Source organism: Rousettus aegyptiacus, unplaced genomic scaffold (assembly GCF_014176215.1).
Source record: "Rousettus aegyptiacus isolate mRouAeg1 unplaced genomic scaffold, mRouAeg1.p scaffold_m13_p_7, whole genome shotgun sequence".
Lineage (NCBI taxonomy): Eukaryota > Metazoa > Chordata > Mammalia > Chiroptera > Pteropodidae > Rousettus > Rousettus aegyptiacus.
Window position 1 is genome coordinate 91,488,410 of NW_023416310.1, and position 24,439 is coordinate 91,512,848.

At 35.9% G+C, this 24,439-nt stretch overlaps 1 protein-coding gene and 1 pseudogene across 4 annotated transcripts in view; one reads left to right on the forward strand and one right to left on the reverse strand.

Moving 5' to 3' along the window:
- Positions 1 to 1,881: 1,881 nt before the first annotated feature.
- Positions 1,882 to 24,439, reverse strand: part of SPINK5 (serine peptidase inhibitor Kazal type 5) — a 118,146-nt gene continuing 95,588 nt past the window's right edge. For 3 of the 4 annotated variants that reach the window (XM_036225013.1, XM_036225014.1, XM_036225012.1), the window contains 14 exons: positions 22,151 to 22,278; positions 20,486 to 20,594; positions 18,906 to 19,033; positions 17,788 to 17,857; positions 16,796 to 16,923; positions 16,566 to 16,644; positions 15,330 to 15,460; positions 14,465 to 14,534; positions 13,669 to 13,758; positions 13,432 to 13,559; positions 12,524 to 12,623; positions 7,875 to 8,005; positions 5,392 to 5,482; positions 1,882 to 2,304 (listed from right to left, as the gene is read on the reverse strand). In XM_036225013.1, coding sequence (XP_036080906.1) covers positions 2,296 to 2,304; positions 5,392 to 5,482; positions 7,875 to 8,005; positions 12,524 to 12,623; positions 13,432 to 13,559; positions 13,669 to 13,758; positions 14,465 to 14,534; positions 15,330 to 15,460; positions 16,566 to 16,644; positions 16,796 to 16,923; positions 17,788 to 17,857; positions 18,906 to 19,033; positions 20,486 to 20,594; positions 22,151 to 22,278 — 1,392 coding nt within the window. In that variant the 3' untranslated portion in view covers positions 1,882 to 2,295. The remainder of the gene's footprint in view (positions 2,305 to 5,391; positions 5,483 to 7,874; positions 8,006 to 12,523; positions 12,624 to 13,431; positions 13,560 to 13,668; positions 13,759 to 14,464; positions 14,535 to 15,329; positions 15,461 to 16,565; positions 16,645 to 16,795; positions 16,924 to 17,787; positions 17,858 to 18,905; positions 19,034 to 20,485; positions 20,595 to 22,150; positions 22,279 to 24,439) is intronic. The other variant, XM_036225015.1, reaches the window with a different exon arrangement.
- LOC118606168 lies at positions 3,353 to 3,471 on the forward strand (annotated as a pseudogene).

Genomic DNA, 24,439 nt, shown 5'->3' on the forward strand with positions numbered 1-24,439 from the left:
GAAATAGCTTTGCCTTCTTTAGTTCTATGTCAGGATCATTTGTCACTTCCCGGTCTAGAATTTTAGGGCTGGTTTCTCAAACCTCAGTGAGATGGGTTTGGATTTTATTTGCCTCCCATCCATCAGGCTATAACCCAAGAAACAACTCAGAAACTTACTTAATGTTTAATGCAGCTATTTTGTTATAACCATTTGACACTGACATTTTATTTTAAATTCACCTTGAGTTTGTGTCTCAAAAAAAAAAAATCAACTTTCAGCTTTTTTTAAAGTCCCAAGTGTGTTCAACACATTCACACTCTTATCCCCAATCTTTGATCCTCAGTCCATTCTCTATTTTCCTTGGTCCTTGTCTCGTCCTTGACCTCTGCAACCCACTTTCACTTCGCCTTTTCCCTTTACTTGGTCTCCAGGACTTTCTAGATCCTAACGTCACATCTCATTCTAGACCACCCTGTCCTCTACCCTACTCTATCCTAAGCCATATAGTCCCAATGATTGTAAAGGATTGGTTAAGTCTTAAGTGCGGGATAACAAAGTCTTCGTGTATACTCCGTAATATTCATAACTGTATTCAAAATAATAACAATAATAATGAAAGAAATAAAGATAATTTGTTATTTATATTTCAATAACATGTTCGAAATGACATAACGGAGCAACTGCTTCTCAAAACATAATGTCCTGAATATGAAAATAGAGTTTCTGGATTTCCTATAAGTAACCAGGAAAGAGATAACAGTCTCATATGCTATAGAATCTCTAAATCTACTCTGTACATCTGGAGTTGCCAAAGAAAATAGTGACGTTGTTTTCTAACTTATTTTTTTTCTGAAATTTTCATGGTTTAAAAATGATTTACAAGCCTTCTTTCTTTTTTCTTAAAGTTAACATAGAGAAGAAAAAAAAGCTTAAGAATCAATTTATTTTTACTCAGTTACAAAGGACAAAGATTACTAAATCCAACTATTACTAAATTGGCCTAGTGACAATTTATCTAAAACATAAAGGGCAGTGGGAAAAAATGCAAAATTAACTTCCCAAATCCAAGTAGGCCTGCCCTTCCAGGCACAGTTCTTCTGTAGCTGAGAACTTGAACCGTGATGGGTTCTCCACAGGCTTTCTTCCGCTAGAGTCTGTTCAGCACCAGATCAGATTCTGAAAGTGAACAATGTATCTCGGCACTGTCACAGGACACCAGGAGCAAGACTGAGCATCACAGAGTTACCGGTTGCTTTATCCCACCTCTACTGTCTAATGTAGTAGCCTTTAGCCACATATAGTTATTGGGCACTTAAAATGTGGCTGGTCCAAATTGAGCTGCGCTGTAAGTATAAAAAACATACCAATATCAAAGATTTAGTAAAAAAAAAAAATAAAAGTTTATATTGATTATACTTTGAAATAATAGTTTTAATATGTTGGGTTAATTAAAACTATTATTAAAATTAATTTTACCCATTTCTTTTGCAGCTACTAGAAAATTCAAAATTACATATATGATTCATCTTATGTTGCTATTGGACAGAGCTGCTCTAGGGAGTTAAACAGACATTGGGAACTCTCATTTCCTTAGTCTTCTCCCAGACTGTGGGACCAAGGCCCTGACATAGGACATTGTCAAGAGGCAATATGAATGGATATATGAAATTACTACTGGTTTGTGTCATGGGATGGGGCCTATGGAACTTAGACATGGCTATGCTACTCATGGAAACAGAGACACTGGATAGAGGAGCTGGTAAAGGTGGCAGATAGTGAAGGTGAGGTTGATTCATAGCTGCTTGGCTTTACATAGCTGTTTGGCTACCTAGGAGCCCATATCTTCCTACTTCAGTTCCCAACTATGATGACAACTTGAATCTGAAAAAAAGGGAGCATTTTCTGTCCACCACGGGGTTTAGCAAGACAAAAGGGTAGAGTTTATTTAGCTTCTGTACAAAAACAATTTCCTACTAGACAGGTAGTGGCAAAGAAGTCCCCCAAAGGGTGTTCTGCTGGGTTTACGTTTATTGAACAAGTAAATAAATGGACAGACAGCATTGTGATGAGGAGGTCTGCAGAGCACAGACCAGGTACAGGTGTCTCTGTGCCCTCCGATCACAGAATCTAGGAGGAAAGAGATGGAGAAGACTGAAAGTCAGTGAGTCCATTCCCCCAACAGGTCTCTATTGTTATTGTTTTTACAGCAAATGAGATGAGCCCTGAAGAATTCTTTGTATATGCAGATGGTGAAGGTAAGCAATTCAGGATTGTGGCACACATTTTCCCTCATGGCTTTCACCAATCCTTGCATTATTTGTCCTAGAAGAGAAGATGGATAAGTTAGATGTAGAAATTAAGAGACATTGTAGAAATGTGGGCTATACATTCATAGCTGTACCACAGTCAAAGAAATCCATAGATTCCTGCATTCTGCCAAAAACTCAGTTTCAGATCACTTTCACATTTTATTCAATTGAGTCAGTGAGCATTTATTAAGCAACTAGTAGGTACCACCTGTTGAGGTAGACACAAAAATGAACTCTGCTCTTAATTACATGGTAATGCAGAGCAATAGGTGTCATTAACGTCATTTCACAGAGGAGGAAATTGAGCTTCAGAGAAGGTTAGTGACTTGCCAAGGTCTCACATTTGGTCAGGTCTTAAAGCTAATTCCTCCAACGCTAATACTTTTACCCTTATAGTTTGTTTTAGGCCTTGAGAATATATTCAGCTATCTTCTTTACCTGACTCATCCAACACTCACAAACTCTTTAAATCAACATTTAGACATTAAATCAACATGTAAAGGTTTAAAAAAGACCTCAGGAAGTTTTCTTCCATATGACTGCACATCGTCAGGCAGCAGCACCTGGAGCGCCTGGAGCGCTATCATTCCAAACTCAAACCTCTCTTTCAGCTTTCACATCAAAACCGAAATTATGAGCTTTCCTTTGGTTTGAGAGTGACAAGCTAGGTCTTATTAAATCCTTGAAAATCTTCGTCGTTGAATTGAGAATAGTCATTTAGTCATCTCACTAAAACAGTATTGAAATTTTCCTTGATATAAGAATTGCCTTCTAAAGTAGCTAATCTTCGTTTAATTGAGATAATGCCTTTCCCCAAGCTCCTGGTTAACAGAATCTCCTGACAACTAAGGGATGATGGCCGAGCATAGACATAAAGTCAGAAAATCTAAATTAGACCCAAGATATAATACTGAATAACTCTGATAAATTGCAGGATTTCTTTCAGGCTGATATTATTTTTTTTGAAAAATAGGAAAGATAATGACCCCTGCTTTAATCATGGGACTATTGTGAGGATGCAAAAGCAAACAAAAAGAAAGAACACATAAAATTGTAAATGGGTCTACGGCCATGCCACCCTGAGCGAGCTCGATCTCATCTGATCTCAGAAGCTAAGCAGGGTCAAGCCTGGTTAGTTCTTGGATGGGAGACCACCTAGGAAGACCAGGCGCTGTAGGCATAAAAAATTAAAAAACCAGGGATTGTAAGCTGACAAGGTCTTTGGAATCTGTGAGGTCAACCAAGGGTTGCCTCACCTAAACAAAGAAAAAAATTAAAAAAAGATCCTTAGTAAGAAAAAGTATGGGTTCCTCAATCTTTTTTTCCAGGAAAGTTGTGATGCCCTGGCCTTTTACTCCGTTCTTGGGCTTCCTGACTCTAGAGAATCTTCTGTTAAGAAACAACGTTCAGGCAATAGGTTCCGACCTCCAGGATATGCATAAGTAACCATGAGCAGAGCAATGACCCACCTGTACCATCTCAGTGTATCTAAAATGGCATCACTGAATCATACAGAGGGAACTGTAACCATGCCCTGGACACCTTTTGTTCTAATGACTTGTTCCATCAGGTAACATCATAAATAATTCCTAGCATTAATAATGTGTATTATGTAACTCTAAAAGAAAACACCCAAACATGAAAGGAAGAAACTCCCTTAGAAACCTTTTGTGCTTGGTCCTGGCAAGATTCTTCATTATTTGAATAGACACATTTTATCAGTATTATCCTATAGCAACTTCCTCATAAAGCAGTTCTTGTCAAGTTGTCTGCATGAGATTGCAGCAAGATGTGCTTTAAGATGTGGTCTACAGGACTTGTATAAAGATTAGTTTTACCTTCCTGTTCTGAAATACATGTGACCAGATCTGTTTGTGATGTGGGGGGACAGTATATTCTATCAATAAATAAGGGTCAAACCACTTAGAGTTTATAGGTAATAAAACAGCAAATACCATAGGAGGACTATAGCAGGAGTTCAAACCCTCTTTATGGATGTTTAAAGCGAGACCCAGAGGAGACAGATGGTCTCCTGATCTCATCCCGGTCCTGCAGCTTCTCTACCTGCCTTCCAGCTGCTAGTGTAAAACCAGAAATACGGAATTTGTTGCTCCTGTTATTCCAGTTTCCCATATCAAGGCTTACGAAGTAGCACTTTTGAATATGATCTCATCTAGTGTTGCTTAAGATCTTCAGATTCGGTACAATAGTTTCAAGTTCTGTTATTGCCAGAGCTTTTTGTGGCAGTGGATAATAATAATAATTATTAAATATAATCTATTTATATAATTTAATAATTAAGTATAATTTATTAAATATAATTTACTAAAGCATTGTTTGCTTTAGTTAAATAAAAATATTTTTTATTTAAATACAAAATACATTTATTAAAATTATTAAAAATAAATAAGCACTGTGCCAGGGTCTGTTTCTCTAAGTTCATACTTTGGTCTTTTGAGTATAATAATAATAGTGATGGTAAAAATAAATGCCATTAATTTTTAGACACTGCCAAATGCTTAAATGTCAATCTTTATTGAATATTTTTAATAACTCAGTGAGACCTTTAGATAGGTATGTGATTTGCCAAAGGTCTCATATATGAAGAACATCAAAAACTGGAATTTGAACTCAGATTTATCTGGTAACAAAAATTTTTCCCTTATTTGAAAATTCCCTGTTTTTTCCCCATGTTACATATCATCTTGCTAGAGAAGAGATTCTTCAAATGCAATCACCGGGGAGAATGTCAAACTCAGTAATATGTGTTAAAACATCCTTGAAGGAATTTAAATTAAAAGGTCAATTTTTCATTTTGGAAGACAGTTTAATACAATGTGAAATTGTTATGCTAGGGACATTGCTACTAAACAATGTATTAATGATCCCAGTAAACATTTTAAAATATTAACTACTATATCATTCTTCCACATATTTCAGCAATTACTAAATTATCTTCACAAAGAAGATGTGACCAATTCTGAGGTGACCTGGCCTAGCGTCACTTCCCTGGCCAGAGAAATGCTCATCACCAGTACAAGAGATCAGGAGCAGAACCACCTGGTTCCAACACTGTAATCATGGGTGCTAATGTACTTACAGACGTTGGCATGCTGAGAGGGGTTGTTCCTGGGATGCTATTCTCCTCACACCTCCCTTCGCTGCGTATGCGTGTATTACTTTGGCTTATTCTAAAAGAGAACAGAGTAAGTTTCAAAGATGAGGGGGAAACCCACGGATCTATTTGAGTGACATATGAGCATCAAATCAGCATTGAAATGAGGGGCGGAGCCTGGGATCTGCATTCAACTTTTTTTTTTTTTTCTCAGTAGGCATCATCCAGATTTAGTCCCTCTCTTCTGATTTAGCTCCAGACTCGTTTGCCAGCCCTGGATCTATTCTGTCTCATTCCATTCACCTATCTACTCATAAAATTGCTGAATGTTGGAAATGAACTCAGAGACCGTTTAGTCCAAAAGCCATTGTTTAACAGATGGGGAAACTGGATGCCAGAGAGAAATGTGACTTTACTGAGTACCTATAATGTGACTTGAAGGTTATAAAATGTATTTTATATAAATATATTAAAACCCATAAAATGTAGAGAATATAGATGTCGTATAAAATATATTTTATAAAAAAATAAGACATAATCATATAGTCTGAATTTTATAATAGAAAATATCTTAAAGAGTATGAATTTTAATGCCTCTCGCTTAAGCAATACTATATGTCAAACATCTACTTATTTGCCTCCGGTGATGGGAAATTCTCTAATGAGGCAGTTTATTTTGTCTTTGGGTATTGCTCAAGTTGAAGTTGCTCCTCTGTAGCTTCCTCTATGACAATGGAAGCCACCATTTCCTTTTGCCCAGGGCAGCCTGAATCTTCTCTTCATAATAGGTACCCCCATTTCCTTCAGCTAAACGATCCATCCTGAGATCCATTGGAATTTCTGACTCTAAAGTTCCCTTGAAGCAGAGATTCACTTGTTATTGGTTTATACAGTTGTACAGAATGCCTGAAAAAAATTGCATGAATAATTTAGGTCCTGACATTTTCAATAAGAAGAAGATGAACAATTTCTGGGCTGAAGATAAGGCATATATACTAACAAATTCCTGAATGGTTGTACTCATGCCTTAAACAGGAATTTCTTAATTCTTAAAACTCTGTAAGAACCATGGATGAACTTCAAGAGATTTTTGTGCCTATAGATATTATGTATACAAATTGATATCACATCATCTTCTTTTCTGGAAGAAGATAACTTTCTTCATATTATCAAAGGAATCTTTGACCCCAATATTTTAAGGAACTACTGCCCTGAACATAACAGTGTAGTGGAGAGCAAAGAAAACTGTATTATCCTCAAATAAACAAGGTTAAAATCTTGTAGGATCTACTTCCCAGCTTTGTGACTTTAAACAAATTACCTGGACTCTCTGAGCCTCAGATTCACCCTCTGTACAGTGATGATAACACTACTTCATAGCAAGTAGTGGGGAGTCAGTCAGAGGGTGAATGTGCAAGTGCCTTGCCTACAGATCTGTGAGAACACATAAAGCACTCATTCAGATTTTATTTTAAGTACACGAACTGAAGGATGGCTTTTCTTTTATGAGTTATTTGGCTTAAAAGGAAATAAATGTAAATTCAAATATTTTTCCAGGATTGAAAAGCAGGCTATCAGACTCATCTTCACATTCTGGGCCTTGCCTACAGTATCCTAAGAAGGACAGAACATACATGGAGTACGATGTAAGGCTGGGCAGGGGTGGGTGGAAAAGTCAAAATTTGTCACCATGCTTTTGTTTAAAGCTAGTCAGATGGAGGCTGGGAAAAGGTAAGGAATGTGAATGGAGGCAGGTGTAAGATAGCATTTGAGCAGAAAAGCAACAACCAAGCTATCATCAATAATGGAAGTATTAAAACAAATTCTTTGTGTTTGACTTGAAAATAATAATTCTCAATAACCGTGTGAAGTCAGTTGGCTCAGAAACCTGTCTCTACTTCCCCCAATGAAAAAACTTAATCTCAAAATGATGAAACAATAAACCCACAGATGCACAGTTAGTAACAAATCTGAGAGTAGACATCAGGTCTGCCATTGGATCCAATACGTTTGTTTTTGCATGACAGCTCTTTCTGCTCCCAAGAAGTAGACTTAGGGAGGATGAGAAATCTGTCAATATCAGGCAGTTATGTCATAAGACCCATTAGAGATTATAGGCTGAGCTAACTCTGTACAGCAATTATTCTCGACTTTTTTCTGTTAGACAAAAAATGGATGATATTCACACTCCAATGAGTAACATGGAGTCATCAAGATGTCTCTAATTGCTGTAACCACACCATTTTTCCTTTCTCTTCCTCTCAGTAAAGTATATAAACAATTTTATTAAATGGTTAACCTAAAATCTTCTCTATATAATGATGAAGATCATTCATAATTTTGAACTGCTATGATTAGTAAACTGGCCGTAGCACACTTTAAATTGCTATCCGTACACTACGGTGGGTCAACAGTGTAGCCACAAACCTCTACCCTGGAAGATATGATGGTGCACTTTGCATACTTACAAGTTTTCATGACAGAGCATGCAGGGATTATTGTATGTCTGGCCATCATCACCACAGACAGGCTGTAAATTCTTTGGGCAAAGGTAGCCCATCTTGGGCAGTACTCGGTAGTGTTTGCACATCTCAGAATCCTGAAAAGGAAAAACATAAATCAAATTTTCTCAATGGCACTCAAGAAGGATGACATGGGAGAAAAGCCTCTTGATTTCTTCCGTCACATCTGAATAAATGATTGGTAAAAGAACTATAACATAGGTCAGGCAAACTCAAATATTTATTTCACACCATTATTACCATAGATTTAACCTCCTGGATTTGGCTTCTTTTTACTAGGAAAGATAAGTAGCTAAACCAAGAAACAAGGAAGAGCTCAGCAAAAAAGGATGCAGAAACCCTCTATAATATTGGACACAGATAAACTAAGGCATGACTGTAGAAAGAAAACTAGGATAGTAATCACATAACAAACAATATCTTTTTTTTTTCTTAAATGAAGGCATTAGTTATATGCAACCTAGAAAGGAAATACTTAAAGGTATTCCATTAAATATCAATAAGACTACTCCAGTTAAAGAATAGAGATTTCAGATTTAGAAAACAAAAAGACTCAACTATATAATGTTTACAAGAAGCATACTTTAAATATTTTTTTATTTTTCAACAATTAGGTTAAAAAATGTATAGATACAAACATCAAATAGAAACTAGATGACTATATTAATATCACATTAAGTAAAATTTAGGAAAAATGGTATTAGCAGAGCTAAAGAAGAGAATTTCTAATGAGAAAATAATAGATTCATTAATAAAAATCCTAAACATGCATGTATCTATATTTTCAAAATATGAGGCAAAAATTGACTGACTAAAAGGAGAAATAGGCAAATTTGCAAAGATATATGGAAATATTAACATAGTTCTTTCAGTAATTGAAAGCACAGACTTATAGACCTCTACATTCCAAAACTGCAGACTACACAGTCTTTTGAAGTACACATGAAATTATTACCAAATAGACCTTATCCTTGGCCATTAAGCAACTGTCAATAAATGTCAAAGACTTGAAGTAACAGAATGTAAGATTTATGATCACAGTGGGATAATGCCAATAATAAATATGACAGTTATAAGGTTTCTACATATTTAGAGATTAAACGATACACTTCTAAATAACTCATGACTCAAAATAATCAGAATAGAACATAGATATGTTTGGAATTTAACGATAATGAAAATATTAATGATCAAATCACAGCAGCTAAAACAGTGAGTTGAGGAAAATTTGTAACTAAGTAAATCATTAGAAAGGAAGAAAGCTTTAAAATCAGTGATCTAAATTTCTCTCTTAAGAAGCCAGCACATAACAAGCAAATTAATCTCAAAGAAAATAGAATAAACCAAATAATCAGGAAGAGAAATTTGTAAGATGGAAAACAGAACAGACATTGGTTGTTTGATAAGAATAATAAATAAACCATTTGCAAAACTGACAAAAGGCAAGAAATGCACATTATCAATATTAAGTATAACAAGATGTGTCACTATATAAATATAGATATTAAAAGAATAATGTGGAAATGTTATGACTAATTACATGCCAATTAATTTGGCAATAGATGAAATAAAGACATTCCTTGAAAAGCACTTTCTGAAAAAGAGAGAAGTAGAAAATTCAATAGTGTTGAATCTGTTGATATTAATTTCAGAGGCATAAAGAAGTACTTAGTTTTTAGTTTGTTCTGATAAATAATTCTAACATTTAAATGAATGGCTATATATTGTGGTGAGTTCCACATCAATAGATATATTGAAGGATAATTTAGACAAGCATCTTCTGTGAATCACTGACAAAGTAGGACTCAACCAGGTATATTTTTAGTATTTTTTAGATATCTGATGCTAAGAGGTTCAAAATTACTAAAAATAAGCATTAAAAAGAAGGAACACAGAATGCTTCCCTTTTTTGTACATAATACACCAACTTTGATCAAATTGTTTGACACCACTTTCCAAACAGACCCAGGATCCAACCACTTCTCAAGACCCCCACCACTGCCACCACAGCATAAACTAGCATCATCTCCCCTGTGAATTACTGCTATGGCTAACTAGCTGTCTAGCTTCTGCTCTTGCTTCCCTGCAGTGTATTTTCAGTACAGCAGGCAGAATTATTCTTTTAGAACATAAATCAGATCACATCACTCCAAGTTTTTTCATTACCTTCATTCAAAAGAATTATCAACATCTTAAAAATGGCCTACAAAACCCAACATAACATGGCCTCGTGTTATTTCTATGACTTCCTCCGCTGTGGATCTCTCGAGGTCATTCTATTTCAACTACACTAGATTTTTTGCTGTCCTTTGACCTCTTTCTCAAGGCTTTGCTTTCCTCTTCCTGAAATGCTCTCCCCACATGACACATATGGAATCAATCCTTTAGGCTTTGGCGCAAATGTCACCTTCTCAGAGAGCTCTTTACTATACAGGATACTTAAAATTGTATCCCAGCATTTACTAAATCATTGTTCTACTTTACTTCCTCCTTGGCATTATATTTCATTTATTCATATTACCTACTATCTATGTTCTTCCAATATAAACTTCATGAGTATATAGAGTTCTGTCTGTTTTATTTATGGCTACTGTTCTCATACACATAAATAATGCTTAGAAAATAGTAGATGCTCAATAAATATTTGTAGGATAAATAAATGGGTGATTAAGTGGATAACAAAATGGATAATAAATGTGTTTCCCTTCTTTAAGAGAAAGTTCAGCTCAAAACCAGATTGTACACCAGGAGGAAGCATGATGGGGCTTCTGGTCTCCTGGTGGTATCTCATTTCTTGACTTAGGTGCTAATATCACAGGTGTGATCGCTTTGTGATATTTTATTTAGCTATATACTTAGGATATGTGTACTTTTTCTACATGACTATTATATTCCAGTAACATATTTTTTAAATAAGAATATCATTCATAATAGCTAAGATATAGAAACAACTTAAGTGTCTGTCAACAGATAAATGGATAAGACAATGTGGTATATAAATACCGTTCTGTCTTTGTTGCTTCTTTGTAATGCTTTATCTTAGTAATTTTGAATCTGTAGCAGCAGAAACCTAAAAAATACTAGAAACATACCTGGTTTAGTCCGATCTTTGTTAATGATTCATAGAAGGTGCTTGTCTAAATTCTCTTTCAGCATCTATATTGATGTGAAACTCACCACAGTCTAAATACTATATATTATATATTTAAATGTAATAAAATATTATATTATATATAATATATTATATATTATATATTTAAATGTAATAAAATATTATTCCTTTAAGAGAAAGAAGAAAATCTTGCCATTTAAGACAACTTAGATGAAACTTGAGGGCATTATGCTAAGTGAAACAAATCAGAAAAAGGAAGACAAATACTGTATAATGTCATTTGTTAGTGGAATCTGAAACAACCAAACTCATTAAAAATAAAGTAAAATAGTGGTTACCAGGGGCTGGGATTGGGGAAATGGGCAGATGGCCCAAAAAGTAAAAACTTTCAGTTATAAGATAAATAAATTCTGGAATCTACTATACAGCAGGCTGATTATAGCTAATAATACTGCATTATATGCTTGAAAGTTACTGAGTAGATCTTAAATGTTCCACCTCAGAAAAAGAAATGGCAATTATTGGAGGTAATGGAGGTGTTAGCTAATGCTATAGTGGTAATCATTTTGCAAAATATAAGTATCAAATCAACACATTGTACATCTTAAACTTACAGTGTTATATGTCATATTGCAATAAAGCTGGGGGAAAAAAGAACCTATTTTTGTGACTATTTCTTCTCCATGCTTAGAGATCACTAGTGAAGTGTCTAATTTACTGGAAATATGTAATTACTATATATATTTCACTAGAACAATTCAGGTGTTACCCTAATTAAATTGGGCAAATAACTAGGTAAAATTCATGTTTGATAACCTTCTTTATTCTTGTCTGGGTCATTGACTAGTGCTAAAGTCTCCTTTTTAGGGCTCAATCTGAGATTTTGTTCTCATATCCCTTTTCTTCCTTTCTACTCCTGACCTTGGGAAAGCTCTAAAACAGCAAGCCCGTTAGGCTCATTTACACTAAGGGACACACTACTGATGGCCATCAGTCTATATTTTAAAGAAAAAGTTTTAACTATTGTTGAGTACTGATTGGTGACATTCCACAAGTGCTCAACATAGCGGCAGCACCAGACTATTGAGAAGAGGTTTTGGTTTGAGGAGAGGAAGGAGAGGAAGCTGGGTTGAAGAAAATTTTTGGTATGCTGAAATTACAGAATTGAGGCTTCTAACCACTCACCTGACCAGCTGTGAGATAAGTCATATTCATTACACATCCACTTTCAAAAATTTCAAATATGTATGAAATTGGCTTGGAATGGGACTAATAATCCCAAAGAGCACAGAATGATGCATTGGTGAGTAATCCCAGAGCTCTCACCAAACATGAACTTTTTAATCCTCAAAGGACTTGAGGCTGTACTGAATCGGCCTTTCCCAGACTTCTCAATGGAAATAAGATTTATAGAGGGCCGTGGCAACAGCCTCCACAAAATAAACGAATTAATAAGTAGCTTTTCAGAAAGAATCATTCTTACCAGAGAGGAACTGGAGGGATCTGAGCTATCTTCCTCTTTGGAATATCTAGTGTGGGGTGTTTTTTCTTGCAGTCTTGCCCTTTCCAAAGCTTCTTTTTGACTAAAGAAAAGAAAAAGAAATTTAAAATTATATCCACAAAGACTATCTCCTATAACTTCTAGTGGGAAGAAAGCAATTCTGATAAAATGTGATGGAACCATAGAGCATTCAATTGGAGAGCAACCAGGATGACAAGTTAAGAAAAGCACGCAGCTGAGAGCTGGTGTAGAGCTCTTGTCACTTAATAGATGAGCCACTTTGGACAAATCGCTTACATTCCTTGTGCTTAGATTTTCTAGAATATAAAAAAAGGTAGTACTGATAATTCCTACCTTAAGAAACATACTATGAAGAGCTAGATAAACACTGATGACGATTATTATTGTATTTAGTGTTTTTCACAATCATCATTGTCATCATCATTATCTATCATGCTCATTGGTCTCAAAATATGGTTGTTCAACAGAATAATGTAGTAATCCTTTCTTACAAATGAATCCCTTAGCCCTGAAGATTGACTTCTAAAAATTCCGTAGGTGTTTTTTGTTTTGTTTTGTTTTATAAAAACACCTCTCTATTGAGTCTGATCTAGTTGTGGAACAAAAATTTGTTATAGTTTCCTGTTAAATATGATCCTGAATGTCGAATAAAAATTTTTTTAAGAGATACGGTTAGAACTTACATCCAAATTTCCTGTTTCCACATTAAGCATTCTTTCTCCTACATCAAGCTTAAGGGCCTTGAATCTGAAGACTTATTTTAAGGACCCCATGGCTCACGGTTCATGAGCACATGTCTATTTAAACGGCAGTTTCTACAAATGCAGGTCACCTGCACACTGAAGGGGGAACAGGAACCTCTTACTCACAAGATACTTCTGCACATGTAGCACTTGTTTTTATAAAACCTTCCGTCAACACTACGCACGGGATCATTCTCGCGAGTGCACCAAAGCTCGTTATTCCTCACATGCTTCCGAAAGTCACTGCACTCGTCCTGGAACATGAGAAAGGGGATGTGAGCTTGACCTTTTTCTTTTCTGGTTTAGTGGTTTCCCCAAACTTGGTTTTAGGAGGTTCTCTCTTGGCTCTGAGATCAGACTCACTGCACTTATCCTGGCAATGGAGGCCAAGGAACGCCCAGACTGTCTAAACTTTCCATCCTCCGCTTCCTTCTGAACCTCTCTGCATTGGTCCTGGAAATGCAGGGAAACACAAAACAACACTTGACAGACCTTTTTGTCTCCCTCACCCTTTCCTTCCATCCTTCCTGTCCCCAGTTTTCCACAAGAGCTGCACCCTTGACCAAAGGACATTCTCATGGTTATCTAACTCTACAAATGTGATTATCGCTGTTAAAAGACTGAATGATGGTGTCTTCTTTGCAATCTTGAAAAGCAAATAGAAAAGGCAGCATCACGCATGCACGCTATTGATTTATTGCTGCTGAGAAAACCATCTGGAGAAAACAGAAAAAAAAAAATATCAAGGAGAGAATCTAAAGGAGAAGCTTTAGATTAGTTTATATTACTCGAATTGTTAAAAAATCAATGTCAACAAGCTACCCAAGCCTCATTTCACATTTAGAACCAGAGACAAGCATGCAGGTGAAGTGGTAAAGAATTTTACCCTCAATTTTTCAATCCACATTTCTCCCAAGAGGAGAGACTAACATAATAATTGATACACACTGTAGGAGAATTCTCTACAAAATTGAGAAAAAAAATTAAACCTCAAAGCCAGGAAATTAAAATCTTATTAGAACCCAAAGTAATAATATTGGCAAAATCAATTTTCTTTAAGGCAAAAGATTAGCATCATTATTATCCAAAAATTGGAGAAGAATGCAAGATCTGGGGATGAAAAGTAAAATAGTTTTCTTCATATCTTTTAAGAAATAACCTTTCCATCTTTCGAAGGTTTGGCATGTGATTTGTCTTCATTCATTTTTCGTTCACTGGCTTCTCGCTCACTGTAGAATTAAAAAAAGATAGGGTAGTTTTTCTAGGGTTATTATTGAATTTTTTTAAACAAAGTATTTCTCAAATTCTAAACTTTAGCAAACCTAACACTATTTTCTCATATCCAAAAAATATCTAAAATAATGCTTTTACTAATGAGTTCTGATTGTTGAAATTTTCATAATTTGTGGCAATGCTATCAGCTTTCCTAAATTCAGTTACTATATTGGTATTCAGAATAATATGATATTCTACGGCCATTATTCTTTTCTCTTAGTAGAATCTGTTTATGGCTTTCATATAGAGAATTTCTTCAGCTCTCCTTTTCATTTTTCTTACTAATTTACAACTAAACTATCCAGTATTGATTGTTCTTTATACAGTTTTAAGGCTTGAAAGTCTACAAATATTTTAAAAAATATTACCTCCTTGAATTTCTATACATTTGTACTGTGAAATTATTATTCCCTTTATATACAGGAAGAACTGAGGCTCTACACAGTAAAGTGGCCTGTCCCTCATTACTTAGCTGATAAGCTTTCTCCGAGAGCCAATGATGTGGGCACTATACATTAGCTAACTCACTATCCCAAATGCTCCAGGTATAACTACGCTGCTGCTCATCATCAAAATAATAATTTCTTGTGCAAGTGCTTTGGAAACTTACTATCCTCTTCCAAAGTGAGATGCTATTATTATATTTTTAATGTGTGATGCCAAGTGCCTTAAGTTTTAAATTAAAAGGAACTATTTTCTGGCCAACAGGCATGACATTATCATATTGATTAATAAACCTCTTCACATACAAGATGCTCTGACACATTGCACACTTGTTGGCATGCATCTTGCCATCTGGACCGCGAACTGGGTTATTTTCTTTGGTGCAGATGAGCTTTCCATCTTGACTCACCATGCCCCGGAATTCATGACACTGATCCTGCCAACAGGAGCAAAAACAGGTGTTAGTCGGATAGTCTAATCTTAAAAAATGAAAACATAATTGGTTGGTAAGAGATAAACTCATAAAACTTGAGAAGGGAAAAAAAATCTAGAAAAAATAAAATTTTAGAGATGGAATGTATTTTAAAGGTGCTTTATTCAATATCTGTTCAAGAAGTGAGAATCTTCTCCACAGTATCCCTCTCAAATAATTGTCTCACCCCAATGGAATTTCACTACCACCTAGGGTAGCCCACACCATTTTCATATAGTTTTCTATTACGCTGAGCCCCAAAACTGTCTTCTTACAACTGTACCCATCACTCCACACAGAAAAAACTGAAATAAACTAAATGATTTTCTTTTGTCAAAATATACTTTAACATGTAAACTTTTAGCTTTGTTCCTCAATAGCAGCGACAACAAAAATTTTAATCAGATCTGTATTATATACCAGGCAATTTGTTTGTTGCTCTAATAGATTTCCTTTAGTTATCATAGAAACACTATAAGATACATACATCTTATCCCCATTTTAGAGATGTGAAAAATAAGGCCTAAAGAGATTAAGTAATTGAAGTCAGTGTTGAAGTTGTGATCAGAAATCTACTAACAACCAGGCTATTCTTTTTTTCATTGCTTTTACCTGGCATGTTCTGTGTCATATTCTATGTGTCGATGATGCAAAGCACGGAACATCATTTGTTAAGGCCCAAAATTGAACACAAGATGGCACTGTAATGCCAAGTCAAGGATTATTATCTGGAGCCCCAAGGTTTTGATACTTGCTTTCTTGTTTGTAATTTTGGTATCCATTTGCTTGGTTACTTTTTGTTTGTTTTAAAAAAGAAATTCACTTGATAACAACGATAATTTGACAATTGTCACCGGTCTTACAAATGTGTGGTAATTGCATCAGGGTTGCCCTTAGGGCATTGATTAGCATGCTATTTCTTTGCAAGGTCTGGCCACGTCTTTCTTGTTTACCATTATATCCACAATGACTATGACAGAGTAGGCATTCTGTAAAATATTTTTTGGATAAATTAATCATACAACCGACAATCCAAATTTAAGTATTAGCATATTTAACATATACTAACCTGTTTATCTTTGTTCTTTTCTCCTGTATTTCTTGCACCATCCTCCTCTTGCTTTTTTCTTTCAGCTGCTTCCCTTTCCCTGGAATCAAAATAGAAATATTTCAGCCAAAGTGAACAAACACCTCATCAATTACTAGATGTTTTAAAAAATGTTATTTTCTCAAACCGATGAGAAATGATTATTATACTTTAAGATACACAGGTAAAGGCCATTTTTGGAAAATACTCACAGTTTTTCCTTACACATCGCACACTTATTGCCATGTGTCTTGTCATCTGGACCACGGACAGGGTCACTTTCTCGGGTGCAAATAAGTTGTCCATTTTTCATTTGGCCTCTAAACTCATCACATATATCCTGAAAAGAAGTAAGGATTACATCGAAAGTGGCTGTTTTATCATAGTATTTAATTGGGCTTGAAAATGTGAAGATTTTGACTCAAGGGTCAGGCAGCCATTTAACCTTAACCTTCATGGCCCATGAAGACTTCCAAAACCCACCTCCTGGAACTTGTAAATATGGTGGCTTACACAGCCAGGAGGACTTAAGGTCACAGATGGAATCAACTGACTAACCTTAAAATGGAGAGATGATTCTGGATTATCTGAGTGGGCCCAATATGATTGCAAAGGTTCTTATGAGTGAATAAGGGGGCAGGAGAGTCAGTGTCCCAGTGATACAGCATGAAAAAGATTCAATTGGCCATTACTGGTTTTAGACGGCCATAAGCGCCAAGCTCAGGCAACCTCTAGAAGTTAGAATGGGCAAAGGAACGGCTCCTGCTGTCACAAAGCAAAGCCTCCACAAAGGAATGCAGCCCTGCTGACACCTTAATTTTAACAAAGTGAGACCAATTTAGGATTCTGAACTCCAGATATGTATGATAATAAATTCGCGTGGTTTTAAGCCACTGTTGGTAGTAACTTGTTATACAGCTGAACCTCATTTTCTCCAGCTATAAAATAAGATTTTAAAAATGTATTTGACCAGGCTGTTGAGAGAATTTATAAAAGTGCTTTGTCAAGTGTCAGACTGAAAGATCTCCATTGGGCAATAAATTTACACACTGAACAAGTCACCAGAGGTATTTATTTTAACCACGGCTTCTGATCTGAGGCAAGATTTTGGTTGGCACCACTGACACCCTCTTTCCATATTTTTGATAGCCAAGTGTTCACTAATAGAAAGACCACTCTTATCAAAATCTAGTTAATGACTCACCTTTTCTGATGCTGATTCAGTTCCATTGGCTTTATAGCCGGAATACTTATTTGTATCTCCACCTCTTTCCCTGCAAGAGAAAAGAGTCAAAAGTCATCTCGTTAACATGTACTCAGGTTTCAAGTGAGCCTTTGTGTTGATGTCTCCTAAACCAGTTACTCCACAGAGACTATCTCTGTGTATCCCCATGATGGATGGTCATCTTGGTTATTAAGAGGCTTCCTCATTACAGGAAGATTAGATTAACTCAGGTAATTTCAAAATCTCCTTTATTTGTGTCTAAATGTATCTTTCTATAACATCCAACCTTTAGTCTTATTTCACATTCTCAGGAAATAGCTTGCTGAATCCATGACCTCTCTGATATTAATCCTTCAGGTGTTTTAAGGCAAGTTTCGGATCTTCAAGTCTAGCTTTCTCAGTTCTTTTGCCTTTTTATTACAAGTTGTGGTTTTTAATTCCCCACCAACTCGCCATTCTAGTTCCTTGATATGTAGTTCAACCCAATATAATATTATTTCTTAAAGTATTGAGTCTAAAATAGAAAGGAGACAAGTTACCTAGAGAGTATCTTAGGAGTATATCTTTTTTTAAAACCTCTTACTGTTCAGATAATTTTTGTGTGTGTCAGTGGTCTCTAAGCCTTCATGTGGATTAAGAATCACCTGTGCAATTTTTAAAATTCAGATTTACCGACCATCCCATTTTATTGACAAGATCTAATAGTGACTCACTCAGTAACTTGAGTTGTCACAAGCAAGCCAGGTGATTCTGATAGAAGGAACACACCCCGGATTGTGCAATAAATGTGCTCCATACATATGAACTATGTTGGTCAACTCTTCCAAATGACCATCATGAATGCTCCTTAGGATATAGACACGATTGTGTATGATGATGGCACTTATAAGTCACAGAATTATGATAGAAAATAGAGTAAAAATTAGCCATTGATTAACTGCTCTTGCTAGGGCTCACTGTCCTTTAGGAAAAATAAGAGAAAAAGGTAATATTTTAAGTTTAACAAAAAATAATAATTTTCATAAAGGGAGCCCTAAGCAAATGAGAGCCATTCAATCAGGAAGAGTATGTGGCTATCTGTTGAGAGAAGTACTTACAGTTTCTCTTTACACATGGCACACTTATTAATGTACGATTTGCCACCAGCGTCACGTACAGGATCATTCTCCCGGGTACAGCTGAGTTTTCCATTTTGCATTTTTCCCTGAAACTCAGCACATTGGTCCTGAAAAGAGAGAAGAGAGCAGGTCTTCTGAATTACTTGGTCTGTTGTATTGTTATTAAGTGCGTTAAACCATTTGAGTATGAAAAATTATTGTCTACCTCCTCTAAGAGAAGGAATATAACATGGAAAGAGGAACTGGAGTTATCCATATTCTAAGAGGTCAGCTGTCATGGCTAATCAGTTGCTTTAAAGGTTCTATACAGGGAAATAATAAAGCTGGCTGGGATTTAACAGCATAAATCAAGGGTCACTAAAGTGAAGCCTAAAAGACTAATCTGTTCTGCTGCCTGTTCCTTCATATAAAATTCTCTATATAAAACTTGAAATGTACCCTCATTCATTCATTCACTCATTCATTCATTTAGATAGTATTATGGCCGCACTCCCACCATGATGGCAGAACTGAATAGTCGCAGCAGAGACCATACGATCCACAATGCCTAAAATATTTGCTATCTGCCCTTTCACAAACATAAACAAACAAACAAACAAACAAACGGACAGACATTTTAAAAAATGCTGACTACTGTTGCAGGTAGAAGAAAGAAATAAATGCTGGGAGCACAAAGTTATGTGAAATGTCAAGGAAGACAGGCTTGAACAAATTATGGAGAAGACAGGCAAGGGGTCTCAACAGACCTATTGCCTAAGGGTGTGAACTCAGTCTCCTAAAGGAGAAAAGAGGGAAAGACAGGCCAGAATTTATCAAAGGCAAATATGGGCCTGGGTCGGAGCTGGAAGCAAACAGATGGTTTTGATATCCCAAGGTCAAGAGAAGAGAAATAAGGTGCCTGTAATCCTATGAAATTGTGTTCATGTGCTCAAGGAGTGGGCTTACAGGCAACATTGTCATACTGACACTTAAAAATATCTCCAGAGATGTGCTAAACACTTGTCTAAAATTATTTTATTTTATCCCTATGAGAGCACTGCTAAATAAAGGGACATGAGTTCAGTGAAGTGAAGTAACTTATTTAATGCTTCACAAGTCCTAAGTGTCAGGGGCAGGAGTGTCCCCTAAACTATCTGACTCCAAAACCTTGGATCAACAGAAAATAGAGTTCAAAAAAGTGGCTTAATTCAGGGAAAGAGAAATACTAAAAGAAAATGGAAACGTGATGCTGAAGCGGAGCATTTATAGCAATTAATCTCCTATGATCGATTATGGACACAAGAGCTAGACTGTATAATTAGGAGTCAGGGTGCTTGTCAGGAGACTGGGATAAGGTCATCGTGTTAGTTATTTCCAGGTTTAAAAATGTCAAAGTGAGCTCTAGAGACACTAAAGTTGCTGAGACATTACCCTACAGTCCTAAGGGAATCCTCTCTTCTTCCAAGGACACTTTCAAACATGGCACTGCATACATCCACCTTTTACCACAGGCTACGCCATGGTCCCGCTGTCAGTAAGTTGAGCCCATAGTGGTCATGAAAATTAGAGGTTGCTCTCACCTGAGCCTTCTCTCCTCCGCCACCTCCTCCACCACCGTTGGAACCATGCTCTTTAGCATTTCTCTGATTTTCCTCATCTTTTCTCTTTTTATCTTCATCTTCTTTCTGGCTGAAAATTAGAAAGTGGGAGGTAGGGAATACTAGATTACAGAGAGTGGAATGTATTTCTATGAGTTTCTCATCATTTGACCTAAGTAGACTGGTATAGAACTCACCAGTGCTTACTGAACATCTACTATGTTGCAGGTTCTCTTTGAAAATAAAAAGATGAATTATGTGGAGACTTTTTTTTTCTGGCAGAGCCCTCAATGCAGTACAAGGAAATAGATATTTACAGAAGCACAAGCATGACCAGGAGAGCAATTAATTAGCGTTTCATAAATGCTCTCTGTCAATCTCCAGCTCAACTGCTCTCAAATACCTCATATTCAAGAGATCTCAAAATAAACATCTTCTCTACCAAATGTGCTCTTCCTCTTGGATCCTCTGTCTTTCATGAGGAACAAAAACATCAGAGTGACCTCCAACTGCTCCATCCCTTTCAGCTCATAGCTGTTGCCACGTAGCATGGATTTCTCCTCCATGTATCTCTTGTGTTGATTCACTCTCCATCTACCCTATTTCCCGAGCTCCAGTTACTTCTCGCTGGGTCATTATAAACCCCGACCAGTAGCATTCTGAATTTTAGTCCTTTCCTTCTCTTTTTCTCCTTTTTACTGCTGACATATGAATCTTCCTACAAGATTATATTAATGCTGCTTCTCTTACCTAAAAAAATTTTAGCAGCTTCTCACTACATATAGCGTTGACTTCAAAATCCTTGATCTGGCAATCTAAGCTGGTGAACCAGCTAAGTTCTAACTAAACTAAGTGACTTGTGCTTTACTGTACATACTACAGTTTTCTTAATTTTAGATCTTTACTTAGACTCTTCCCCTTTACCTCTCATTCCTGCCAGTACTGTCCACATATTATCCAAACTATAAGGTCCAGTTCTATTCCTCCATAAAACTTTCTATTAATTCTCTCTTCCTGAAAGTATCATAACACATTGTATATATAATTTTTCATTTATTGATCTCCCCTTTGTTTTATATTAACTAATGTCCATGTCTAATTTCTAGTGAACCATATGATTTCTAGGAAGACTATTTCATTCATCTTTGTATAATCATTAAACACATCATACATTGTAGATGTGCAGTAAATGACTATTGAATGAGAGATATTTTAGGTGTACTTTCAAACACTGTATAAAGAGTTATGTTTCATTTCCTGAAAATGTAGCATTTTCAAAAATGTAGGTAGAGGAGTTAGATTGCTATTAAAATCTGTGTTTTCTTCCCAATGGGAATTACTGAAATAATCTAGAGAAGGGATTGAACTGACAGCAAAGGACTTAGAATTTTATCAAGAAATATGCTGTGATCTACTGATAGGCTCTACCCAGAACAGAGAGTATCATAACTTAGTCACATATTATTTATTTCTAGAATTGTGACTCTTAGCCTTTGTAATAAAAGATTCACCTGAAAATGCTTTACAGATAATCATTTGTTGCTTTTATATGTAAGCAAAGGACAAACACAGTATCTATTATTCCCCAGCTCTCTGCCTCCCCGGAACTCCATCAGCCCACAGCAGGGGCTTCATTTGTGCACTCACAAGACTGCTTTACACATGGCACACTTGTTGCCATGGGTCTTGCCATCTGGGCCACGCACGGGATCATTTTCTCGCGTGCAGAAAAGATTTCCATTTTGAACAAGGCTTCGAAATTCACTGCATGCATCCTAAAATGAGGAGAAAAAAGGAAGAACTTGGGTATTTTCTTGGAAATTACTTTGCTGGTTCTTACTAAGTGCATCCTGGAAAAAAGAGAAAATGACCTAAGGATTTCTGCATGGATAATTGTTCTGCTCAGTTCCTACTAAGCACACAAGACCTAAAAGGTGTTTTCTCATTCTCCTTGAGATTCAGCCCCTGAATCCAGAACTGAACCTGCAATCATGAAAAAATGAGAATCTTTTAATAATGTGGGTTCTCTGAGGAGTGGTCACATTCCTAACTCAGGGTTTTGTCCATCTTTGTTATAGTATAATGAAATAAAAATACTGAAAATGCCATAGAATCAAAAATATTCAGGTTTAGATAGAACTTCAAAGTTTATCTGGTCAAACCATCCACTATATCTCAATACCCTTTATGTCATGCCTGTCGAGTAGTGGTCCAATTGGCATCGGAACACCTGTAGTAATAAGGAGTCTATTACCCATCAAATAGTTCATTTCAAAATTCCTATTAGATAGTTCCCACGATTAGCCATAGTGCTACTTTTGAGGGATCTTAGAAAACAATAAATCCTATAGGATTCCTATCCCTAGGGTTTAATTCTTCTAAGATGTCATTACAATTAGGATGAGTATGTTCCTTCAGACTAGTAAGCAAAGTCAAAGTATTTTATTTCCCTCAGAAAAACCGAGGATGTATTTCTTCCTCCACATGAGAGTTCTTCAGATATTTGGAGAAAGCTTTCTTCTCCTTCTCCCATAACTTCCTGTGTTCTCTTCTAAGAGCTAAATATTCTCCAGATACTTCAGTCATTCTCTTTCAATCATTTGTACCATTTCTCACTCTGAATTCCTTCCCAGAGTGTAACAGAATATTCCAGCTATGTCTGGACAAGCACTAATGTGTTGACAGCTATGTCATATTGCTAATTATAATTCCAGTCTGCCACCAAGATACCTCAGGTATGGGGTGTTTCCTCTCTGTGCCTCAGTTACCTCATCTATAAAATGGAATAATATATCTATTCCACATGGTTAAAATAACAATGGCCAAAATGCATTAAGTATTCAATATATTGAATTGTTATGGATTGTTGCGGAAATAATGTGAGATAATAATGTATATCTACAATGACTAACACCTAGAAAATACTCAATAAATGTTAGCTCTGGAGTTGTATGAGGAATTAAGAGAGACTAAGTAAATCACTTAAGATCATATAGTTAATTACTGGTGGCAATTAGGATTGAAATTGTGGGGCTTTTTATTTGTTTTATTTGTGTCTTTTAGTTCAAGTTGAAATTCAATGAGAACAAAGTGAGACTTTTTTCCTAGCTCTGCTTTAAGGGTCACTGGCAGATTCCTTGACTGGCCATATCTAGCAAAAGAAATATAATATGAAAGGACAATTTTTTGGAAGTAGCTAATATGAAATCGGAAATTGTCTCATTCTGAAAAAATTTCTTTTGTAGATGTTAAAAAGTGAATTATATGAGCTACTAATATTATTTTTAAATTCAGACTCAGAACTGTGGTAAATACAATTTTAAACAAAGCAATCATACAGAATTCCAAGGGTGGTGATTTTCTTTATAAATTATTTATAACATCAAAAGTTTTTGATGGAGGACAAGTAAATGACCATGAACTTGGAAAAATATACCTGGAATCAGTCTTTCTGAAAACAAGAAGATGGTATTTGGGAAAGTTGCTTTTCTATTTTCCTCCCAAATGCTGGCACCAGAAATAATTAAAGGTAAAGCAAGAAACACACCTGGATTGACCAAATATGTTAATCTAACTCTATACAGTGTGTTAGGACTGATGTTAGATTTGGAGTCAGAAGTCTACGTTCGAATTCTATTGTTTACACCTTTCGACTGTGAGAACTCTGAAATACGAAGATATATATTCTGATATCGAGACTCCCACTACCTTTCTAAAAGCAAGTTCTTTTTTCTCTCTCATTTTGAACCTTCATTTAAAAATATGGGAATGAAGTAAATTAGGGGGCCTGCAAACAATGGCCTGTGAGGAAAATCTGGCCCACCACCTTTTTTTCAAATAAAGTTTTATAGGAACACAGCTATGCTCATTTGCTGGCATTTTATCTCTGGCTGCTTTAGAGCTACAACAGCAGAGCTGAATATTTGTGGCAGAGAC